This window comes from Stegodyphus dumicola, chromosome 2, assembly GCF_044657685.1.
Source record: "Stegodyphus dumicola isolate Sdum_Otavi_A_Nest chromosome 2, ASM4465768v1".
Classification (NCBI taxonomy): Eukaryota; Metazoa; Arthropoda; class Arachnida; order Araneae; family Eresidae; genus Stegodyphus; species Stegodyphus dumicola.
The window spans coordinates 209921683-209945083 of NC_140769.1; the positions used below are offsets into that span (position 1 = coordinate 209921683).

The 23401-nt window shown below is 32.4% G+C and overlaps 1 protein-coding gene across 3 annotated transcripts in view; it reads right to left on the minus strand.

Annotated features, from left to right (window-relative positions):
- The window catches only part of LOC146998813 (uncharacterized), a 940238-nt gene that overhangs the window by 23469 nt on the left and 893368 nt on the right, over window positions 1–23401 (minus strand). For 2 of the 3 annotated variants that reach the window (XR_015039732.1, XM_085811704.1), the window contains one exon: window positions 14404–14466. The exons of the other annotated variant lie outside the window; for it this stretch is intronic. Coding sequence is in view for 1 of the 2 variants with exons in the window: in XM_085811704.1 (XP_085667830.1) it covers window positions 14404–14466 (63 nt within the window). In the remaining variant the exon portion in view is untranslated. The remainder of the gene's footprint in view (window positions 1–14403; window positions 14467–23401) is intronic. 3 annotated transcript variants of the gene reach the window in all.

Genomic DNA, 23401 nt, shown 5'->3' on the forward strand with positions numbered 1-23401 from the left:
GTCCCCATTCATTGTCTCTCCAATTCCGGTGTTCCCGGCACCACAGAGAACGCCTTCTCCGATGGGCAGGCGTTAGAGGTACACACCGTACAGGGCGTCGTGCAAACAGACCACCACCCTGCAGTCTTCTGGCCACGGTAAAACGCGATATCTGTCGTCCAGTCGCCTGCGTCGTGTGTCTAGCGATTTCTCCCGCTGTCTGCCGCCTGTTTCTTCTGGCCTGTAAGGCAATATACCGGTCATCTGCAGGTGTGGTTCCTCGTGAACGACCACTACTAAACCCCCGGATAGCTGTTCCTGTAGTTTTAAATTGTCTCCAAAGTCGTGAAACGATGCTGTGAGCAATTCCGATCTCTGCAGCCACACTTGTCACACGGCGGCCTTCCTCCAACTTCCCAATGACCTCGGGTAAAAGCATCCAGATGTCATCTAACAGATTGATTATTCGCCATTTCTCGCCGAGGCAGCAACTCAGTGTGATTTTAACTGCTATACGGTGTGCAATCTCTTTGCCAGAAATACTGATCTTTCACCGAGAACATGCTTTATACAACTCAGACACTCCCCCATTATGTCTACCTGCATATCTGCGCAAGTGCTACCGTAGATCACCTTACTTAATCTCGGGATTGGTCTTTCTGTCCGCTCTGCCTCTTCGTTCAGCTGATATGCTAATTTTTCGACTTCGTCCTTAATTTTTGCACACCAGTGTATTTCACGTGCTATACACAGGATAAGGTACAACCCAGAAACCTGGAAATGATGTGTGTCTTTGTACCCTTCTAAAGGAGTATGGATTGAAAACAGCCTAGGCCTTCCCCGTAGCACACTGTAAATCACACTTCACCCAATAGGATTACTCCTCTGCCAGCCAACAGAAGTTCAACAAGCTCCCGCCTACCACCTGACTACTGAACCATTCAGCCTTGAATACTCGAGGAGAGGGGGAAGAAAAAAGAAGAAAAGGGCTTTTTCTTCTCTCTCCGCCCCCGATTGCCTCTGCTGCTCACACTCCAACTAGCTCTAGGTTTTAACTTCAAAACTCATCATCTTATATTTGCTGCAAACTCTGCCATTACTACTGATTATAATGTCACAATTGCTTTCATTTCATTTCACTGCCATAACTGCTCTTCGAATTTTTATTTTTACGAACTTCAGCAACATTATTTCTTTAACATTCGTAAAAGTATTAACTTACTACACTGGGATAAGGCTATGCCCAGGAACCCACTACAACTGAACATTAGTTCATCGAGGAAGGGCATACTCTAAATGAAGCTGCAGATGTCCAAATAAAAAAGGAAAAGAAAACCTATTCACAATAAATTGTTTCAACAAAGGAAACGATTGTGTGATTTTAGATGACAGTCGGAGAGTATTAGTATCAAATATTTTATTTCATCATACCACCAACAAATATTTTCTTTTGTTTCAGAAGCCCATCAAAAACTTACATGACAGCAAATGCAAATCTAGTATAAATAACGTTTATGTTGCTAAAATAAATTCTGATTTCCAAAGATGGCCTGTTTCTCGCATTGTTGGTAAATCATGGTTGATGGGCATTAAGAATGGTCTTTCCTCTAATTCACTGGACACACACAAATTAGCAGCACGTTGGTGTTAATTCTTTTTAATTCTGTATTAAAATATACAACTTTAAACTTAGTTGACATATGCGGCATTTGAAGTGCAAATAATAAAAATTTTTCTTAAATACTATGCTTTGTTGCTTATCTTTTAGAAATTTAAAGACCTGGAATTCTGCAATTCTGAGTAAAAAATGAAAATAAAAAACAATTAACACCAACAAAAACTTGTGGTAACATGACAGACAAATTATTACAAATACTACAAAAGATCATGCCTTTTCATTTTATTTAACCATATGTTAAAGCAGTATTCTTTATTAGACCTGGAAAAGTTAGAAACAGGAATATATTTTACTACAAAAACTACACGACAATTTTGAAATTAGAAGCTTTTCTGTATGAATTCCACTCTAAAACAATGCAAGTGCAGTCTTGACGATAAGAAAGTCAAATTTATTGAAATTTAAATTTGTATTTCCATTTTAATTTTCATTTTCCTAAAAACATTTGTCAACTTTGCAGGATTTCATCTTCAAGTATATATGTACAGACATTTAAGGTTCTGATGTATTAACATCTCGTGGAAATACACCTATCCCTCAATTTATACAGTACTTACCTGTTTTACATGATTTCAGTTTTACACAGTTTAAAAATTAACAGATTTCAAAAACTTAGTAAAATAGTATTTGCTGCATAAATGCAAATACATACATTTGAAGTCATTTTTTAATCTCATTTCTTTGGTAACACTGGTGGCAACAACAAGGATGGGGATTCCCCGTGTTAGTGGAATCTCAATAGTATGTATATGTATTTATATTTAATTTTACAGTAAAATTTTAAATTATATGGTTCACGCGAACTAATGCAGTATCAGTATTTTAGCAGCAAGGATTACATCATTTTTATCTACATATCTGAATGTTTACTAGCAAGTTTTCAACATTTATAGTTTTTGTGGCATTTTTTATAATTTATGTAAATTTTTTAAAGTATTATAATGCCAAAACGATTTTTAAAAAAAAATCAAAAATGAAATTAGAAGCAAAAATTAAAATATTAGATCATCTATGTAATAGAGAAGGAGTAACAAATGTTGCTAAATTTTACTCCATGAACGAAGCCACAATAAGGACAATTAAAAAAAAAAAATGAAGACTCTACTAGAAAAAGAATTAGATATGGGTAGAAGACGAAAATTTAAAATGGATTCCAATTGATACTGATGCTATTAGAAACAAGGCTTTAAAAATTTATAAAGCACTTAAGAATCGGTCACTATCGACTTTGTCAGATGAAAAAAAGGTATCTTTTTCCACAAGTCATGGTTGGTTTGAGAGATTTAATAATATTTAAACAAAGGCATTCTTTACATAATCTAAGATTGAAAGGAGAAAGTGCATCTGCTGATTCGAATGTAACAACAATATCCAGCAAAATTTGCTGAAATCAATTGCCACGATCTCCTACATTTCTGATCAGATCTTCAATGCTGACGTGTCTACGTTGTTCTGAAAAAAAAAAAAAAAAAAAAATACAGTCAAAAGTCGTTAATCCGGACTCGTCGGGACTTCGGCGATTCCGGATTATCGATTTTTCTGGATTATAGATCATCAGTTTAAATCTCGTAAGATGGCATGCAGAAATTCTAAAATTAAAAATATGAAACCGTAATTTATGAAATAAAGAACAATTATGATCTAAAGGATATCAAAATTTACAAAAAAAAAAGCTTAATATTTATTTGTTTACTTTATTAAACATTTCTTTCAATGTAAGTTGTTTAAGTTGCTTCATTTTATGTGATACTAATACTTTCTCTTTAATTCTATAAACAGACATAATTTCTTTTCAGTTAAAGAGTTCTGCTGTTCAAGTCCCGTTAATTGCTGTGCCGAGAATACCGACTAACTGGTCAATGGAAATTTTTTCGTTTTCACTAACCTCTCTGTCACATTCTTCATGTCTTTATCCATTTTTTTCAGCAATTTCACTTTTTGTTTGTTGGACATTGAAACATACTTTCGTTTTGTAGATCCTTTGGAAGTTCCAGCATAGGAAATTCTATTTGACATAATCGAAAGTTCAAGTTTACTTTTATAAAATTGCTCTTACAGTCTGCAAAAAATAATAAGCGGGATCCTATTCGAAGATTAAGGAACAACGCAATCATTAACATTAACTGAAATAGATAATTAGATAATTTTAGCCTACACCATCCGTTATACATTAAACGCGCAGGCGAAAACGTATTCTGCGCTTGCTCACACGCATATGCGCAGTAGTCAAGTTCTTACGCGCTCGCGTAAAACGCCTGTGCGCATGTGCTAACGCGGCACATGCGCAGAAAGTTTTTAGCTTTGAGGTCCGGATTATAGATCATTCCGGATTATAGGTGTCCGAATTAACGACTTTTGACTGTACCTTGCAAATCAGCTAGTGGTCATAAGGTAGTGAAAAGTCATACAATTTTTTTCTGTTGCAATGCTTCAGGCAATTATATAATGAAACCATTGGTTATTAACAAATCAAAAACACCATGTTCATTTAAAGGAACAAATATAAATAACCTTCCCTTTTATTGGATGCCTAACAGGAAAGCACGGGTCACTGCCATAAGGTTCAATGAATGATTTCTTACCATGTTTGTCCCAGATGTCAAAAATTATTTAGGTAAAAAAGGATTGCCTTTTAAGACTCTTCTTTTAATAGATAATGCACCTGGTCATCTTTAAAATTTACAACACAAAAAAGTAGAAATAGTCTTTTTGCCCAAAAAATACAACTTCTTTATTACAGCCATTGAATCAAGTAATATTTTCTGGCTTTTACAACATTGTGTATATCAAACAAACCTTTAGGTATATTTTAGAAAAAATGGAGAATAATGAATCTTACTCTTATGGATGCTTGGAAGAAATTTACAATCTTAGATTGTGTTGGACTGTCATATACTCAGATTAAACAATCAATGCTCAACTCATGCTGGAAAGCAATACGCTGGATGTTGCTAAAGATGAGAATGATAGATTACCATTAGAGTGTGAATATTCTCAGATCACTAAATTGGCTCAAACTGTAGTAGGAGAAGGTTTTGAGGATTTAGCTCAAGCATATATTAAAGGAATAATGGTTGATGAAGAACTAAATGAGGATGAGTTAGTTAACATGATTCATGAAACAAATAAACATGATGAAGACCAATCTGAACCAGCTGCATTCACAGCTAAAGTCATCAGTGTAGGACTTGAATTGGGAAGAAAATTAGGTAATCATTTTTTACAATATGACACAAATGTCGAATGAAATCTCCGATTCCAAGGGGAGCTTAGTAAGTGTTTAAATCTATATACGGATGTTTAAAAAGATTTAGGGGGACAAAAAAACAACAGGCAATTGTTAATTATGGATTTCATCATGAAGTCTAGTCGATGTGAGATCTCCCCTAATTTATCATCTATTGAAGCAGAATTGTATCACGAATACTCAAGTGATGAAAGAGACATCATACCAATCAAGAAGAAAAAACTAATAATTCATGAAAGTGATGTCAGTCCAAAATCAACTCTAAATATGAGAATATTTGTAGAAATTTCCTGTTCTTTCAATTCGAGCCACAATTTTTCATAAATGCTACATACTTTCATTACATTATCAGGTTGCATACTTCTGATGTCTGTGTAATTTATTTAATTGATGATGTAATTTATTTAATTGATAACTAAATATACTCGATTATGTTTTCACAAGGCTTGCTAATGCTTTTTTAAAGACCACGAAAATAATCATGCAATGCAATAAAAATAGAACATCACTTTCCTGCCTCAGAATATACTACTAATAACAGGTTGTTTAAAGAGCAAAATATACAAAATTTAAATTAAATAATTATTTCCTTTTACTCAGTTGAATATACATTTAATTCATAAACATGTATATGCAGATAAAATTAGCTATGTCAATAAAGTTCTGCAAAGAATAATGAACGTGATCCTATTAGTTAAGTGTTGCAACTTTATTTCATATGAAATATTTTCTATATAGTCATTCCTTAAAAGTAGTCTCTGAATAATTAAACCAATTAAATTTGTTTCTAAATGTACTTGGGTTAATTGATAAAAGCAAGGCTTTTTTTTAAATGGCAAACTGATTTTTAATTGATTTCATACTTAGATACATCATTATACATACATTAATAAAATAAATAAAATTCTAATTATGTTAGGGCAGTTTCCATTTTGCTGGTGTTTACTAAAGAAAATTTTACAGATAGCATTTTTAACAAAAACGCTGTTTATGATCATTTAAGATTTAAAAATAAATAAATAAATAAATAAAGAGAGAGAGAGATTATTTTGTAAGTATTCATCAAGAATATTTCTTCCAATTTATGTTTTCGAAGAAACGCCTTTATTACACCAAAGTAAAAAAAAATTATCCCTCTACCAAAACTTAAATCTGTATCGATTAAAAAAGAACAGTAATGCGTATTTAATAAGAACACAGGAATAAATTGTATTAAAACTCAAATCTATTTGTAAATTGTTCTTCTCTAAACTTATGCTTTGAACCTGAAATATTTTGAATGAAATAGTGCTTTTTTTATTTATTTTAAGACGATCTATTTTAAATTTACCTAAAATACCTAAAATAATTATTTTAGCTTTTCAAGAGTTTCTTTTACATTGCTGAATTTGATGAAGGTGTACAAACGGTGCCAAATTCTTGGTTTTGGGCTGATATGGATAAATGACATATGTAATATGAAAAAATGAATCAAACTGAACAAAATGATTGCATCACATCAAGCCCCAGATTATTGAGAACTTTGGCAATTTCACCGGGGTCTCTAAATTTTTGCATCGACAAGTATGATATTTTCTATAATTATGTGTTCTTGTTGCTCATTTTTCTCACTGTATAATTTAGAAAGCTGAATAGAACATGGAAAATGCTGTTATGAATGACATCAGTACCAAAATATTTTTAAAATATAGTAACATCTCCATTTTTAGTACTTTTATCCATAAATTATTAGTACGAGTTGGTAGTTTGGTTTTTGAATCTTAACATTATTTTAATTACCAGACTAGTTGTTTAAAAATAGGAATGCATGTATTAAAAAATTCAAAAATTAACAATCATATCAGGATATAATATATATTTGCTTTAACATTTAACTGCATTTTTTTATACAAATTTGATGCTCTCAAAATCTATTCGGTCACCTTAATTTTGCAGTGGAAAAATAATGAAATAGTATAATCCTACAATTCGAAACCATAAAAATTCTATTTGATTTATTTATTGAATAAATTGTTGCAAAATATCTGAAATTTGCAGAATTTTATAAAATAATGTAGGCATGACTGTTAATTTAATTTTACATCAAATATTTCGATAATTATACATGAGCAAATAAATGCTGCTAGAACATTTAGATGTTTAATCTAACATTAAACGATTATTTAATTCATTCTTTTTGCTTTATGTTAAATTATTGTTTATGAGTGATAACGGAAATTTAAAATTTTCAGTGAAAAAGGCATAGAAAAGTTAAAGTTGGCTATGAAGTTTTCAGACATCGAAAAGTGCAGAATTTGGTGCGGAAACAAAAAAAAAAAAAAAAAAAAAAAAAAAAAACACCAGCGATTTAAATTCTCCGATTCTTCAGATGAGTAAAAAAAGTAAACAAGTAAAAAACAGTAAAAAAGTACTATAGTAAAAAAGCTAGCAGAGCTGTGCTTGCCATTGCTACCAGAGTGCACACAAGGAAAATATTTTCAACCAGAATTTTCTGCATCTGTTTTAGCTAGTCCTCACTGCAAATCTGAGGACTAATACTCCAAAAGCAGGCTCATCAGAAAGACCCAATAAAGGTTTCGTACTGTTGCATTCCTGTACAGGTTCATGCAATTTGGAGTGATTAACGATGACACTTAATAAACACACAATGTATTTGCCAGTATTATTCAGGACATCTCCAAAAACATGTTTACAGTCGTCCAAAAACTGCGACAAGCACATTGAAACAATCAGCAACAGAGCCTTTAGGCTATAACAGTGAAGACAGCTTCACAGCAAAGTGCTAGAGTACAGCTCCCGACTAGGTTCAGTCTTCTCAGAACTCGACGTACTGTCGAGATTCTCGACGCTACAACTCGCGATGCACTCCACAATAAGCACTAGAATACAGCTTCTGACTCAGTTCAATCGTTCTTGGAGCTCAACACACTCCAAGATAAGACTCGATGATGCACTAACTCGCGATACATTAAGAGACTCTCTCTACGCACTCCCCAATCAACTCAATACTAGACTGAAAATCAACTCGATAGACTCGAGATACTACTGCTATTCCGCATACAGGCAGGGTTTATATAGCTTTTAGCATGCATTCGAGAACATTCTAAGTCAAACCAGTAAGAACTCGTTCTAAATGGTTCTCCATCTGTCTACGGCATATTGCCAATTTCGCTGAAAGATGTTGCCAAATGGGTGATTTCTCGCCAAATCTAGCAAATCCTAAACCTGCTTTGTGGGAAATCTATCTTACCGCAGCTGGAAATTTTTTAACAGTAACTTTCTGAATTTGCCAATAGTCAATTTTTTAAAAGTGTTCTGTTTTCAGGTTTTTAGAATAATTATGTAATAAAGACACAATAACACGCCGAATAAATACTAATTCAGAAGTCAAACAACAAAAATCAGCGTTATATTTACAAAATTTTCACAGTGACTGTTTACTGTGAAAATTTTGTAAATATAACGCTGATTTTTGTTGTTTGACTTCTGAATTAAATATGTAATACCCTGACCTTTTCTCTTCCGCAGAACTTCAACATCTAATCTTAAAAAATTTAAATTCTTTATCAAGTAGATTACAAATATTGCAAGAAAAGGTGGAGTTGCTGAAAACTCCTAACTGTGCAATCAACCGAAAAATTCAGAATTAAATATATTCCAATTAAAAACTGAATTAGAACTTCAATTTTTAGAGAGAATGTTTCTCAACAACATAGCTCCTGTGGTATTGTAAAATAATATTTTACATTAATCCTAATAGTTTTTTTTTTTTTATTTTATTTTGTTTACTTTTTGCACACATTTTCATTTTATAAAGTAATTTCTGTTACGTTTTTGCTTAAATGAAATTTTCTATTTCAGTATTATCTTATTTTCTTTATATAAAAACTAACTGCATAAAATGTACTAAAATACAAATATGGAACTCAAAGCAATGAAAACGTTATGATTTTATAAATAAGTTTCCATTACATTTGCATTTTATTTTGAGGAAAGTTAGATTTCTTGAGTGTTCTGTGAAGTTGAAATAATTTTCTTAAATGATAGAATAAGAAATCTTGTTGGTTATGCATTTATAGATTAAAGTCAATTTTTATTTATATATTTATTTATTTAGGTCAATGAATTGAAACATATTAATGTTAAAGGAGACTAACGTAAACATATTAATAGTAATCGTAACAAATATTTTGAAGTGATGTCGGACATGCTAGCCGAAGAGTACAGTTGGGTAAGTGAAAAAAAAAGGGGGGCATTTAAATCCCTGAAGTTATCATAGGTTATTTTACATAAGTCAACATTTATAAATATATTTTTATGTACATCATCATTTACAAAATATCTTGATAACTTACATTACGTATAATATGAAATCTGCCAAATTAAGTCACACCCAGCACCCGTAGCTCTCAGCCTGAGTCAAATCTTAATTATTCAAAAAATCGAATAAAATAAGACCAGACTTCCATGAATAGTGCATAGTGCTACTAAATGCATATGTGACCATCCCAGAAGAAATAAAGCAGGTAGATATTAGCATCTGGAAAGATATCCCAATGCATGAAGGAAGAGTAATATATTTAGTGTATGAACCTGTTATGTCAAGAAGACTTTAAATGAATTAGAAAACAACATAAAATAGCAGTTTTATCTGATCGCAAATGTTTAAAATGTTATTTAAAATGTCTAACTTTTTTTTATTCTTAAAATGATGTTTAATCCTCATTTGTTCTGCTATTTAATTTTTATGATGTATTGTTACTTAGTTTGTTATCTATCCATTTGTCAGTAATTGAGCTGAATTAAGTAAAGCTTTGTTCTTTTACATTATATTTTACCGCTCGATCAGGCCGACTGCCGTACCAAAGCACTCGGGTTCGAATCTCGAAAAAGGTTCGGGGGGTTGTAAATGCATAGTGTCTGTGCATCATGGGGGCACCCAAAATATGCTGCAAGCCGAAAAGTTCTTTCAAGAAGCTGATCGTAGGGAAAGAGAACTTGAAAATCCTTGGACTCGTCCTCCGTGTGATAGTTGCATCGCAAAAATGTTATGGTTTTTAATTAATTGACTTTCTGTTTAAATATGCAGTAATTATAATTAAAAATTCACAAGTAAATTTTCCATTTAATGTATTTTTTAGAGATAGTGCAAACTCATCTCCCTGCAACAATTGAAAAGAAAGGTGCTACTATAACAGTTAATGTCAAAAAGGTTGGTGGGTGGTAAATGTATAGTGTCTGTGCAGCATGGGGGCACCCAAAATATGCTGCAACAAAGTTGCTACTACACTCATGTCCATAAATTAAGGATAATTCGGAGTCACGCGGAAATCGAACTCTAAAATATACTAAAATATCACCTGTAACATCACTACACACATCTTCAAGAATCATATGCAAATTTTAGGAAGTAACCAGATGACACCGATGGTACTTCACAATGACGAGAATGTAAGAAAGTGATATATAACGAATACAGGCAAAGAAGTAAAATTGTTCACAGGCACTTTATAAGCATTTCAGTGCAATAACCAAATAGTTCGCAGGGGCTTTATAAGCATTTCAGTGCAATAACCAACAAAGGACGCATTTGGATGATTTTTTACGTGGTAGAATTATCGGCCGTCTGGAATGTGGGCGTACCCAACTGGAAGTATCAGACAAACTTGGAATTGCCCAGAGTGTCATCTCCAGGCTTTGGCAACGATTCCCAGATGATGGTAATGTGAGTAGACGTTACAGCACAGGTCGCCCCAGAGTTACAGCGCCGAATAAGGACCGGTATTTGGCAGTTACTGCCAAAACAAACAGGTGGAGCACAGCCTGAGACCTGCCTCGTCAGCTCTCTTCAGCCACTGGTACGACAATTTCAAGGCAGACCGTGTACAGACGCTTAGGGCAGATTGGTTTATATGTTCGTAGACCTGTCAGATGCGTTCCACTTACTGCAACTCACTGTCGCCTGCGGTTAGCCTGGAGTAGAGAGCATGCACTGTGGACACCGCAACAGTGGGCTTGTGTGATGTTTTCCGACGAGTCCAGGTTTAGCTTGCAGTCTGATTCTCGCCGGACTTTCATATGGAGAGCTCCAGGTATTCGTTACCACCAAGAAAGCATCATTGAACGACACCGTTACGGTGGTGTAGGAGTGCTCGTTTGGGGTGGAATTATTCTGGGTTCCAGAACTGACCTTCATGTTCAAATTGGAATCATGACAAGCCATATCTATCGGGACGTCATTCTGGAACAACATGTACATTTGTTTCGGGGTGCCATGGGCACACAATTTGTTTATGGATGACAACGCCAGTCCTCACCGTGCAAATATCGTAAGCGAATGCCTTCAATCGGAGGATATCACCCGTACAGACTGGCCAGCATTCTCACCAGACTTGAACCAGTAGAACACGTGTGGGACATGCTTGGCCGACGAGTTGCAGCCCGTCAACCTCCTTCTACATGTCTACCGGAACTTCGGAGTGCATTGCTTTTTGAGTGATGTAATATCCCCCAAGATCAGATCGATAATTTGATACTCAGATGCCTAGGCGTTGTACGGACTGTATTGCATCGTCTGGGAGACATACAATGTATTAACAATCAAACCAACCATGTAATATTGGTTTTTTGTAAGTAAGTTTTTTTTTTTTTTTTTTTTTTGGTAATTTGCTCCAGGGAGAAAAAAAATCGCTAATTTTTTTAATAATATCAAACATATAGCATCTGTTTTTGCTCTTTACCTTTTGTTTAATAAATAAGCTTTACAAATAAGTCAAATTTGTTTTGCTTCTAACTTTTCCTTTGCCTGATTTTGCATTATCCTTAATTTATGGACATGAGTGTATAACAGCGAGTACTTTTGTGTACAGAAGCTGTCTTGAAAGCTTAGAATCTAAAATTTTAAGTTTGTATTTGTTTTTACTGAATTGTAAGTATTATAAATTCATATGTTTGGAAGCGTCCGAGTTTCAAAAATAATAAAAGTATAAATGATAAATAATAAAGCTTCAAAATAGTAAATCAAACAATCATCAAAATGTTTAGTACCTATTTAAAAATTTGGAGCTTTCTTTCAATTTTAAAGTAATTTAAAATTTAATAAATAGCTTTAAAACTCTTGCCAGTCACTGCTCATCTCAATGCATATAATAGCATTACAATTTTTTATAATAATAATGCATATTTTGTTTAATTTCATGAGGCTGAAGGAGACATTGTAAACTTATATTATGAATACGAGTCATATTTTGTAAAATTCGATGAAAGGCCATTCGAAAAACATGTATACATTGACAGAATTGCCGATATAAATAAAATATGTTATTAACAATATTAACTTCTTATTAATTAAGAAAAGGCTGCATTAAATATATTAAAAGGATCTTTTAAAATTTTTGCAGGAAATGAATTTAAGTTTCTCTTAAGTGAATGGATATTTTTATATCTTTATTACCGTATTTGCAGGCGCATAAGGCACATCCCCCTTTTTTTATACACATTTCATTATAATGAATTTACAGTATTTTAAATATAAATACAAAGTAATACTTTATACCCACAATTCATCTGGGGAAGAGCTTTTAATTTTCTTCATCAAAACCTAAACACTCATCACCATAGCTAAATGAAAAGTCACTTGAAACCTCTCCTAAATCAGCATTCGAGTCCTCATACAACAGATTGTCCTCTGTACCATCCAGTGTATTAATAATGCCACACTTCATACATGATTTAACCTCTGCCTCTGTTTTCACAGCATCCCAAGATGCTTTGACCCATTCACAAACTTTCCAAATGTTAGGCCTTCCCCTTCTTCTTGATGGTGTAACCTCAAAATTTGAAGCCTGCATCCAGCTTGCATGCTTTGTTACAGCAATTTCAACATTGTTTTTGAACCATAATTTGCCAACAAACTTAAGAAACACCAAACAGTTGAAATTTCCCACACTTAAAAGTCGTTCGCAAAAATTGCAGTTTTCATGCCAGATGCACATTTACTAAGCTCTCCGTAACTGTAATATTCCCACACATCGCAAGGAAACAAGAAAAAAATCACATAACTCCAAAAAAAGAGGAAATTTCCAGAAATTAATGCAATCAAAAACTGAGTATCGACATACAAGATGCACCTCCTTTTTTTCCCCGACTTATTTTCAAAGAAAAAAAGTGCGTCTTATACACTAGAAAATTTGCTATTTAAAACTTTCTTACATTTATTGGAAAACAAATTGTTTTATATGCTTAATTTCATTCACATAACTATGCTCACTGTAGTTATTGGCTATACTAAATATTTGAATGAAGAAATGTAAGTTTTATTTGCACAAAAACTATTAGCATATGTTTTATAGCAATACACGCAAGTACACAAAAGTGATACACAAAAACTATGAGCATATAGTTTTATAGCAATTTATGAGAGCAAAGTTTTACATAAAAATGTAAATTAATCATAAACGCATCTGTTATATAATTTCAATACAATGAGATATAACAATAATCACTGAGGAAATCTGATATGATTGTGATGACTATATTCAATAATTAAAAAATTCCTAAGATTCCAGTAAGATTTTAATAACTGGAAGAGTAACTTCTTACTGGATCAATAAAACGCTTTTCTGCTGTTATCAGTTTTACTGGAGGAGATGTCTGAAATACTGCTATTGCGACATTATACTGATTAAACTAATGTAACACTGTGCGACACCCACACAGATCTTTAAAGCAGCAATTCTCAACAGGTGGTACACAAGATAAAAAATAGGTGGTAGGCAAAGAAACAAAGTTCAAAAATTCTATGAAGAAAAAAAGAACAATTGTTAGAAAATTCCTGTGATTGCACTTTCACTGAAGATTTCATAAATAACAACTTTTGGCTACACCGAAAAAAAGAATTTAAAGGCATTTCAAATAAAGCTAAATTTTTATTGCCTTTTCGCACAACCTATTTGTGTGAACAAGGATTTTCTTCCATGTTTTATTTGAAAAATAAATACAGAATAAAATTAAAAGTGGATCACACTTAAAGCTAAGTGAAATAAGGCCAGACAAAGAAATTGATCTCTCTTAAACAGGCCCAAATTTTACACTAAATTTAAGTATATAACTTAAATTTTGATAATTAAAATGGTAAACAATTCTTAATTAATATTTTTTATGTGTGCCTATTTAATACAGATAGCCAATAGCTTGTGCAAATGGCAAAACATTTATTTTTTCTATTTATATTGAGAAACTGAATAAGTATTATAAAATGTACAATAATTATACTGGTTGTACTAAGGTTTTTAAATTTTTGTTTAGATGGTATGTGTTAGTCAAAAGGTTGAGAACCGCTGCTTTAAAGCAATTAAATTTATGTCACTTTGTGAAGTTATACAAAAGTCGCAGTGTGACATTAACATCATTATCGCAGCATGACTTTACTACCATACTCAAAGACAAAGAAGCAACAATAACAAAAAAAAGAAGCCAAGAGAAAAAATTGGTATCTTACCTCTCAGCCTCCACATCCACAGGGCTTGTTTGCTCACATCCTCTTCTTGGGCGCTTCGCATTCCTATAATAAACAAAAATAAGTACAATTTTATTACCGAGACCATAATAAACCACAGTGACAGTACATGCATAAAAGCACCAAACTTGGCACACACATCCATTTAAATCATAAATTGACATCACATAAATTTAGATACTTCTAAATGCAAGTGAATTATGACTGCACATAAATTTAGATAGCTCTAAATTTTAATTTACCACTGAAATACTGGTATACTTTTTAAACTTTTTAAAAGTGCATCGAATCTATCTATTTAGAAATTGCCAGAGATGAAAAATTTGCAATAAAATTTTGACAAAGAAAAGGCATCATTCATGATTGTGTGTGATTATGACAAAGCCTCAAGGGCTATCTGCCTGTGCCTTTGTGGAGCACTTTCTAAGGGAAACTGGCTTGTATACACGTTACACATGGGGAAAACCACGAAAACGCCCAGCCCGTTCCTGGGATTCGAACCTCGGACCGACTACCAGCGTTCGGCGACTCCACCGCTCGGCCGCTGGTGGGCCTCATTCGTGATAGAAAATTAGGCTTAAACTATAGTCCAAGAACCATGAAATGAAACCATTTCATCGATAACTCAACAACTAAATGGCACCTTTAATCTTCTAGGTGTATCTACAGATTATTTCGTATTGAAAGATGGCTTTCCAAATCACGACACGCAGAATATTCTTGTCAGATTTTGATAAATACGAAATGGTTTCGAATGAATGCGGCAACTGGCAGTAGGGAAATAGCAATCAATAGAGAAAGATGTTACAGCGCGAGGTTCATAAATAAAAACCTCGTATCCAGCCACACTATCTGCCGACCTGTAGGCGATTTTCGTGCCGAAACCGAAAAATACTAAGAAGCCTTCGACCGAAAGCTTTGTGTATGCAAAAAGTTTGTGAAACAAAATTTCTTCTATAAAATAAAATGCAATTTGCACTGAACCCATGAATTACTTTTAAAGAAATTAATATCACCTAATTTACAAATAATTTCTTTTAGCATGGAATAAATACTTAAACAGGTATCTTACAATTACATGAAATAACGTAATCTTTAAAGGCATTGATGTATACAATATAAATATTTGCTTGTTATTTTATGAAATAACAGTGTCTGGGAAGCCCACTCAAATATCCTGTAGAATTTTAACAAATTATTTTAAAGGATACAAATATGCATCTGTTTTTTTATGAAATATGTGAAATTCAAGCAAATAAAATTAAGGATTATGAAATTTATTTTAATATAAATAACTCTGCAAAAAGAAATATTCAGGAGACTTTATTCCCCTTATTTTCCTATTATTGTCATCATAAAAAAATAATAGCATTTATCTTAAAGATAATTAGCTTATTTAAAAAATACAATCTGTAAGCACTTTCTTTGACTCGATATAAGATCCATTTATTTTAAATACTTTTCTAAAACTTTTTATAAAAAGTAAGAAAATAATGTAAGCACAAACCTTGTGGTTGAAAAGTTATGCAAACCTTGGGTTCAGTACCCCTCAAATAAATAATGAAAACAATCTCAGATTTTATAGGATAAAAATTAGGTCCAAACGGGCAATTTTTTTCATTTACAGACAATCATTAGATGTTTGGGCTAATGCTACTTTGGACTAAAAGTATTTAAAAGCTACAATTTCAGACAGACTGTCTTGCACACTTAAAATACAAATGTTTTATTAATTACACTGCTTGCCTTAAAAATATGTTTCTTAATCAAAAATTTGCTAAATTTTTATAAAACATAAACTAATACTTATAAAAGAGCCTGAGGCAATTTGTTACAATTAATTAAATTGTTCAACGTTGTTTAATTAATTGTTTAGGCGGTCAGAGCCGGAACAGCTAATGAAGTTTATGAGACTGTGATATTACTTTCGGTTTTGTGAAATGAAGAATTACATAGGATACTTTCAGATTGAAGTTCTGTAGAAACAAAAAAGTAAGTACCATCCCTCTTTCTGAAGCTCTTTATTTGTTTATTGACTTTTGGTAATTAAAAGGTCACTAAAGGAGATATCAGCGAAAAAACATACATTGAAAACAAAGTTAAAACAAAACGTTGCCGACAAAAATATCCAAAGAAGTGATTTGGAAGTGCTGAAGAATAAGTTTAAAGTATTCGAGACAAAGATAAATTCCAATTTCGATTCTTTGTTCGGGTTATGTATTGAAGAAAGTGCAGTCAAAAGTCTTTAATCCGGACATCCATGATCCGGAATGATCTATAATCCGGACCTCAAAGCTACAAATTTTCCGTGCATGCGTTTACGCATATGCATGCGCGTTTAATGTATAACGGACGGTATAAGCTAAGCTAAAATAATCTATTTCAGTTAATGTTGCAGATTGTGTTGTTCCTTAATCTTCTAATTGGATACGGCTTATTATTTTCTTTTAGACTATTAGAGCAATTTAATAAAAGTAAGTTGGAACTTTCGATTATGTCAAACACAATTTCCGATACTGGAGCTGCAAAGAATCTACAAAGGGAAAGCATGTTTCGATGTCCATCAAACAAAAAGTGGAATTGCTGCAAAAAATGGATAAAGGCATATCCTTTGTTTCTCTAACCATTCCAAAATCTGTTTATCAATTTCAAGCTGCTCTGCGGGGGAGGGGGGGGACGTCACGGCGTGCAATGAACTGGAAATTGATCTCTCAGCACTATCCTCATCTTCATGGCAGATGTTTTTATTTTAATCAGCTTATAATTCCTTATTAAATGTAGTATTTCATCTCGATTTGCTCCCTCTTTGATATGATTTAAATCAAATTCCTCGTCATTATAAATATCACGAATACACATCAAATAGTTTTCTGGTTGCAATTTTCTAATTTCTATGCATAATGTATGCTTTACGCATGCGCGGGTTGAAAGAAATGTTTAATAAAGTAAACAAATAAATATTAAGATTTTTTTGTAAATTTTGATACCCTTTAGATCATAATTGCTCTTTATTTCATAAATTACGGTTTTATATTTTTAATTTTATAATTTATGCATGCCATTTTACCAGATTTAAACTGATGATCTATAATCCGGGAAAACCGATAATCTGGAATCGCTGAAGTCCTGACAAGTCCGGATTAAAGACTTTTGATTGTATTGATGCTTATGTAAAAGAGAAAGAAGAGATTGACGATATTGTCTTAGATGTAGAAGTCGAATTAAATCGTAAATTAGCTAAGCTTTCCAAAGAAATTGAATAGGAACCTTTGGTTTTCACGAATGCTTAGGTCAATGTTAAATTATCCAAAATTATTTTGCCAACGTTTTCGGGTAACTTACACGAGTAGCTTTCACTTAAAGATATTTTTTAGCCAGTGTTGATTCAAATCCTAATTTAACAGATGTGGTCAAATTACAGTACTTAAAATCTGCGCTAAGAGGAGATGCTAATGGTATTGTTCAGTCAATATCCATAGTTGACTCTAATTATAAATTAGCCTTTTCATTACTAGAAGAAAGGTTCTCTAATCACCACGAACAAGTGTATGTTCATCTGAAACGATTTATGAATATGCATCCTACGCAAAATGAGTCTGCGTCAGCAACATTAAATGTAATTGACATTTAGAGACTCTTTCACTGAACTGTGTTATCTTCAGTACAGTGGCTTTGTTTTGTATTAGCTGAGAAATACTTGGCGACAGAGCAGAATCTTGTCTAATAGCGCATGCGCCACTAGAATCGCCGCTGAAATATATTTTCGATAAACTTGATTCTTGTTGTACACATTCGGAGTTGCGAATCATATGTTACTCTGTAAGAAAGAAAGCTAGCGCTAGACTGTCGCCATGGAAAATAAATGTATTGAAAGTAAAAGTGTTATTTTCTGTAATGTGTGTGTGGTGTTATTTTATTGCGATATATAGCTATTGACGAGAAATAGAATAATTCAATTCACCAAACACACTTGAATTGAATTATTCTATTTCTCATGAATAGCTATATATCACAATAAAATAACACCACACACATTACAGAAAATAACACTTTTACTTTCAATACATTTATTTACCATAGTGACACTCTGGCACTACGTTTCTTTCTTACAGCGTAACATACGAATCGCAACTCCGAATGTACGTTTTTCTGCTCATATCTCCTTTAGTGACATTTTAATAAGCAAAAGTCAATAAACAAATAAAGAGCTTCAGAAAGGGGGAGGGTACTTAAACTTTTGTTTCTACAGAACTTCAATCTGAAAGTATCCTAGTAATCCTTCGTTTCACAAAACCAAAAGTAATATCACAGTCTCATAACATTCATTAGCTGTTCCGGCTCTGACTTACTGAGTTGGATCTTTTAATTTCTTATTTAACTACTTTTATTAAATTTCAGTTTACAATATAAAATTAGTTAAATTTTTACAAAATGTAAAATAATTACACTGCTCACTTTAAAACTATGATTTTTAATCAAAAATTTGTTAAATTTCTACAAAGTATAAAATAGATAATAAAAATATGTTAATTCCAAATTCAGGCTTCCAAGTGCCTATATGTTCGGGTGGAGGACTATGTTATCCAAAATTTAATGACTATAGGCAACATTGTTTTTCAACAATGCGTAAACATACATATGTTCATGCAAATTATCATTATTTAGTTTCATGAAATATGATACAGGGTGATAATATTTGGTGACAACAATTAGAAAAGTGCTTCGGACATTTAAAGTGATTTGACACAAAATGCCATTTTGAAACTAATAGCCCTTCTGGGGTAATTCACATTTGTGCTTTAGAAAAAAATATAAAATTAAAAATATTAAAATAAAAGCTGAAAGATTTCAAATTTTATATTACACCCAAAGGGAATTCTTTTAATGTTTTGTGTGTTACCTTTAATTCTCAAATAGCCTGTTCTTCGTACATAAATCACATAAAATTCAAGTAAACAGCTATATAAAAAAAATATTTAAAAAAGGCCTATCTTCAAAATTTCCAATAGCCTTGCATGCTAGAGGTAAAGAAATTTTTTTCCCATACAGCAATACCATTGCTCACTTTTATTCCATTATAACTGATGAAGTCACTTCAAATAATAAGGAAACTTTATGATGGTGTACAAGATGATTTGTGAACAGTCAAAAAATATTAGATAAGAAAGACATCCTACATTTTCTCAGACTAGCTAAGATTACAGGTCCACTCAATAATAATTCTATAATCTCAATAATTTCAAAATCCGGGTTAGATGGTAGCAACATTAGCTATGAGTTATGATGGAGCAGGTAACGTGATAAAAAAGGGAATTGGAGCTCAGATTAAAGCTTTTGCTCCAAAAGCAATCCATATGCACTGCACTTCTCATTACATGAATCTTGTGTTCATATACTCATGCAACATTTCTGAAATTCACAATATGCTGAACAAACTTTAAAAAAAATATTCAAATCGGCAAAAAATATTAGACCTTTTCCGGACAAGATAGATAGCCTATACGGCATTGAGGCGTACCGCCACTTCTATCACAGCTTTTCCGATATCACCGAATTTAAAGGATCCGAAATTCGATCGAAAGCAAGTCTATCGAAATACTGTTCATTGTGATTCTGTGTTTTGTTAATACAAAGCTGCATTTTAGCAGTACCTTAACTTGTCTAGCTCATTTTCCAACTAAAATCTCAGTTTTTCAAATTTAGAAAAGATTGTATATCACCGTTTTGCATCAGTTTGCGCTGATCATGTAAATGAAATTTGTGACATATAAAGATGATTTACCCTATCCGGTAACACATCGACGTATTTTCACTTAAAAAAACATCAGAGAATTGCACAATATCGGCAATGTGCATCTTCCTTTGTTCAAGTACACATTGATGTAAAAAAGTCAAAGGAAATTGACAAAAATCCAGTTTTTCTTACTCTTGTAAAAAGCGCCAAATAAGTGGGCGATTCTGCACTTCACACCCTAATTTTATATTTGCTGCGTTGTTTCAAACAGAGGATTAAACCAATTGTTTCCTTTTCCTAATATACTGTGAAAGCATCGATTTATCCGTTTATAGTTATATTTATAGTAAATTAATTGAATTCTGCTGCTATGCTCAACGATATATATAGTTAACAAAATAGCTCTAGACAAACGTTACGCAAATCAAACGACGCCAACTGTACTTTTAAATACGATGAAAATAAAATTAATAATCATGTACATACTAATGAGTGGATGAACTTTCGTTAAGTAACAATTACTGATGTAAAAAATTAAACACAAATATTAACACTTAATTAAATAGATAACCAATAGAATAGACTGATGCAATACATTAAAAGAATTTAACTACAGTTTATTATGAAAAACTTAATGCAGATAATTTAATTTTCATCAACAAAGATTTAACCGGGACATTGGTAGTACCGACAAACCGAGTGAAGTGCTAAAAAATAAATAAAACAATATAAATACGCAAATATACATTACCTGGAGCTGAAAGGCTCGGACTCCATTTCAGAAATTTTTATTTTTATTACACAAGTAAATTACAATATATATACTACAATACAAAAATTTTAATGGCAAGAAAAAAAGTATTTATTACAAAGATTATTTACAAAAATATTATATACAAATGTTAATAGTTAGTAAGAAAAATTAGTATTTATATACAAATGTTAGTAAGGTTAGTTATGTACGAAGATATTAAAGCTTAAATATCTGAAAAAGAATTAGAAAATTATATAAAAAAATATATCAAATACAAAGATAAAATATCTGAAAAAGGAATTAGAAAATTTATAAAAAATATATCAAATACAAAAATATTAAAGATTCTTAAAAAGAATTAGAAAATTATATTAAAAAAAATCAAAAATACAAAGATATTTAAGATTAAATATCTTAAAAAGAATTAGAAAATTATACAAAAAATATATCAAACAGAAAGCTATTAAAGATCTTAAAAAGAATTAGAAAATTAGATCAAATTAGACAATGAAAAATATATAGAGAATTTATAATCGCAAGAATAGCACCTAGATCCAACAAAGTTAAAGTCTAGTATGAGCTAAGGCTCCTCTAAACCTTAGTATAGCCTTAGTATGAGCCGTAAAGCTTTTGCACTTCGTCGCGAAGTCAGTGGCGAACGGTCATGTGCCCTTTCTAGCCAATCAGAAAAATCAGTTAAAAATTACACTAAAATTTCATTGGATGGATTTGCACCGTTTGCTAATTGTAAATTTCGGCCCCCTCCCAGACCCGAAGCACTTGGCGACATAAAGTTCGAGCGTTTTCACTCTGCTCTTGTTAACAACCACTGATCAAGGAAACGTCGATGCTTGTCAAAATTCATGATGTAACCCCTCACAAAATTGATTCTGGCCCTTTTTTGACACAAAAAAATTTACTAAATTAAGTCCTTCAGTGTTTTTACCTTTTTTTCACTGTAGAAGGCAGTTACTCTTGTTAAATTTAACATTTGGCACTAAATTTTACCTCTTTGCGGAACCCTCTTTTTGGCGATAAAAATAATTCTTTGATGATGTGGGGATAAAGGCATTGGTCATTGCAAATTCGAATCCTTTGTTACCATTTCAATTAATGCTGGTGATTTTTTTAGTCTAAAACAAACACTTCGCTTCCGAAAACTGTCAGATTTAAATTGAAATGAGTTTCACTTCAGTTTTAGACAAACGAAATAATTTGACTAGCTACTCGGGAGAGGCGGAATATCTTATTGTAGCAAGTACGGTTATATAAATGGCAGGGAAAACTTTCTACTACCACCTTGCAATAAACTTTCATTTAAACCTCAGGACCCCGTAATATTTACACAAATTTTGTGGGACTCCATAAGTATTGCGCAAATAAGACACACGCGTGAGTGAAACTCTCAATTTTTTTCACTTGTACTGTAATATACTATTGCAGTTTCAGGTCATTCCCTTTAATTTCTAATTTTAAGACATAGAACGATGTGAAATTTTTAAATATGTAACAAACGAAATGACAGCTTCACGTGCAAAGCAAGGAAAATGAAAGTTTATATTATAAAAAGAATGCGTCGAAACGTTTTCGTTTTTCCCTTTGTCTGTATTGTCTAGCTTTTTTTATTTTCAGATACATTGTGTAAAAATATTTGATAACTGTAAAATTATTATATTAAGTTAAAGAAATATCAAAACTGCTAAAATTTTGGCAACATCCTACTGCAGGTCCCGCGACCAACACGGGAGTCGTGACCTACAGTTTAAAAAACCCTGTTCTAGGTAAAATCCTAGTATACGGAACAGCATTTGACGCGACTTTAAAAATCGTCGCCAACACCAAAATGACACATAATGCCGCCGAATCCCGTATGTACTGCAAACTAGAATTAAAACGTGTTCTCTCTCTCACACACACACATACCATATCCATATATATATATATATATATATATATAATTTATTTACTAAATAATATTGATTATATTTATCTTCTAAGATTAATTATAGTAGATTTATCTGAAAAGAGTGAATCCATACTTAGTAAGTTCTATTTCGAAAGATGTTTTTAAGCAACTTGAATGAAAATTGTTAAAAATGTTTAACGGGGACTGGAATTAAATCATGAATAACAAAATTTCAATTGTAAAAGGAATAAATTAAAAGCAAGAATTAAATTAGATACAAATATACATATAAATTATATGCGTTGCTCTAGTTATTTCGTGCACTATTTAGGAATTTTTTACTTGTTGTAGAAGGGTTAAGGCGACTGTGCCTGGGCACCCTGTTGTGTCCAAACACCGTTCCATCGTGATACACCAAGACTCCATTAAATGTGATCACATTTTTCCAACCGGGATAGTGATTAGTGACTCTGAGTACCGTACCGAAAGACTCGCGCTCGAATCCCGGAGACTGCATGGATGTTTGTAAATGTATAGTGTCTGTGCGGCATGGGGGGCACTCTAAATACGCGGCGGGCCGAAAGTC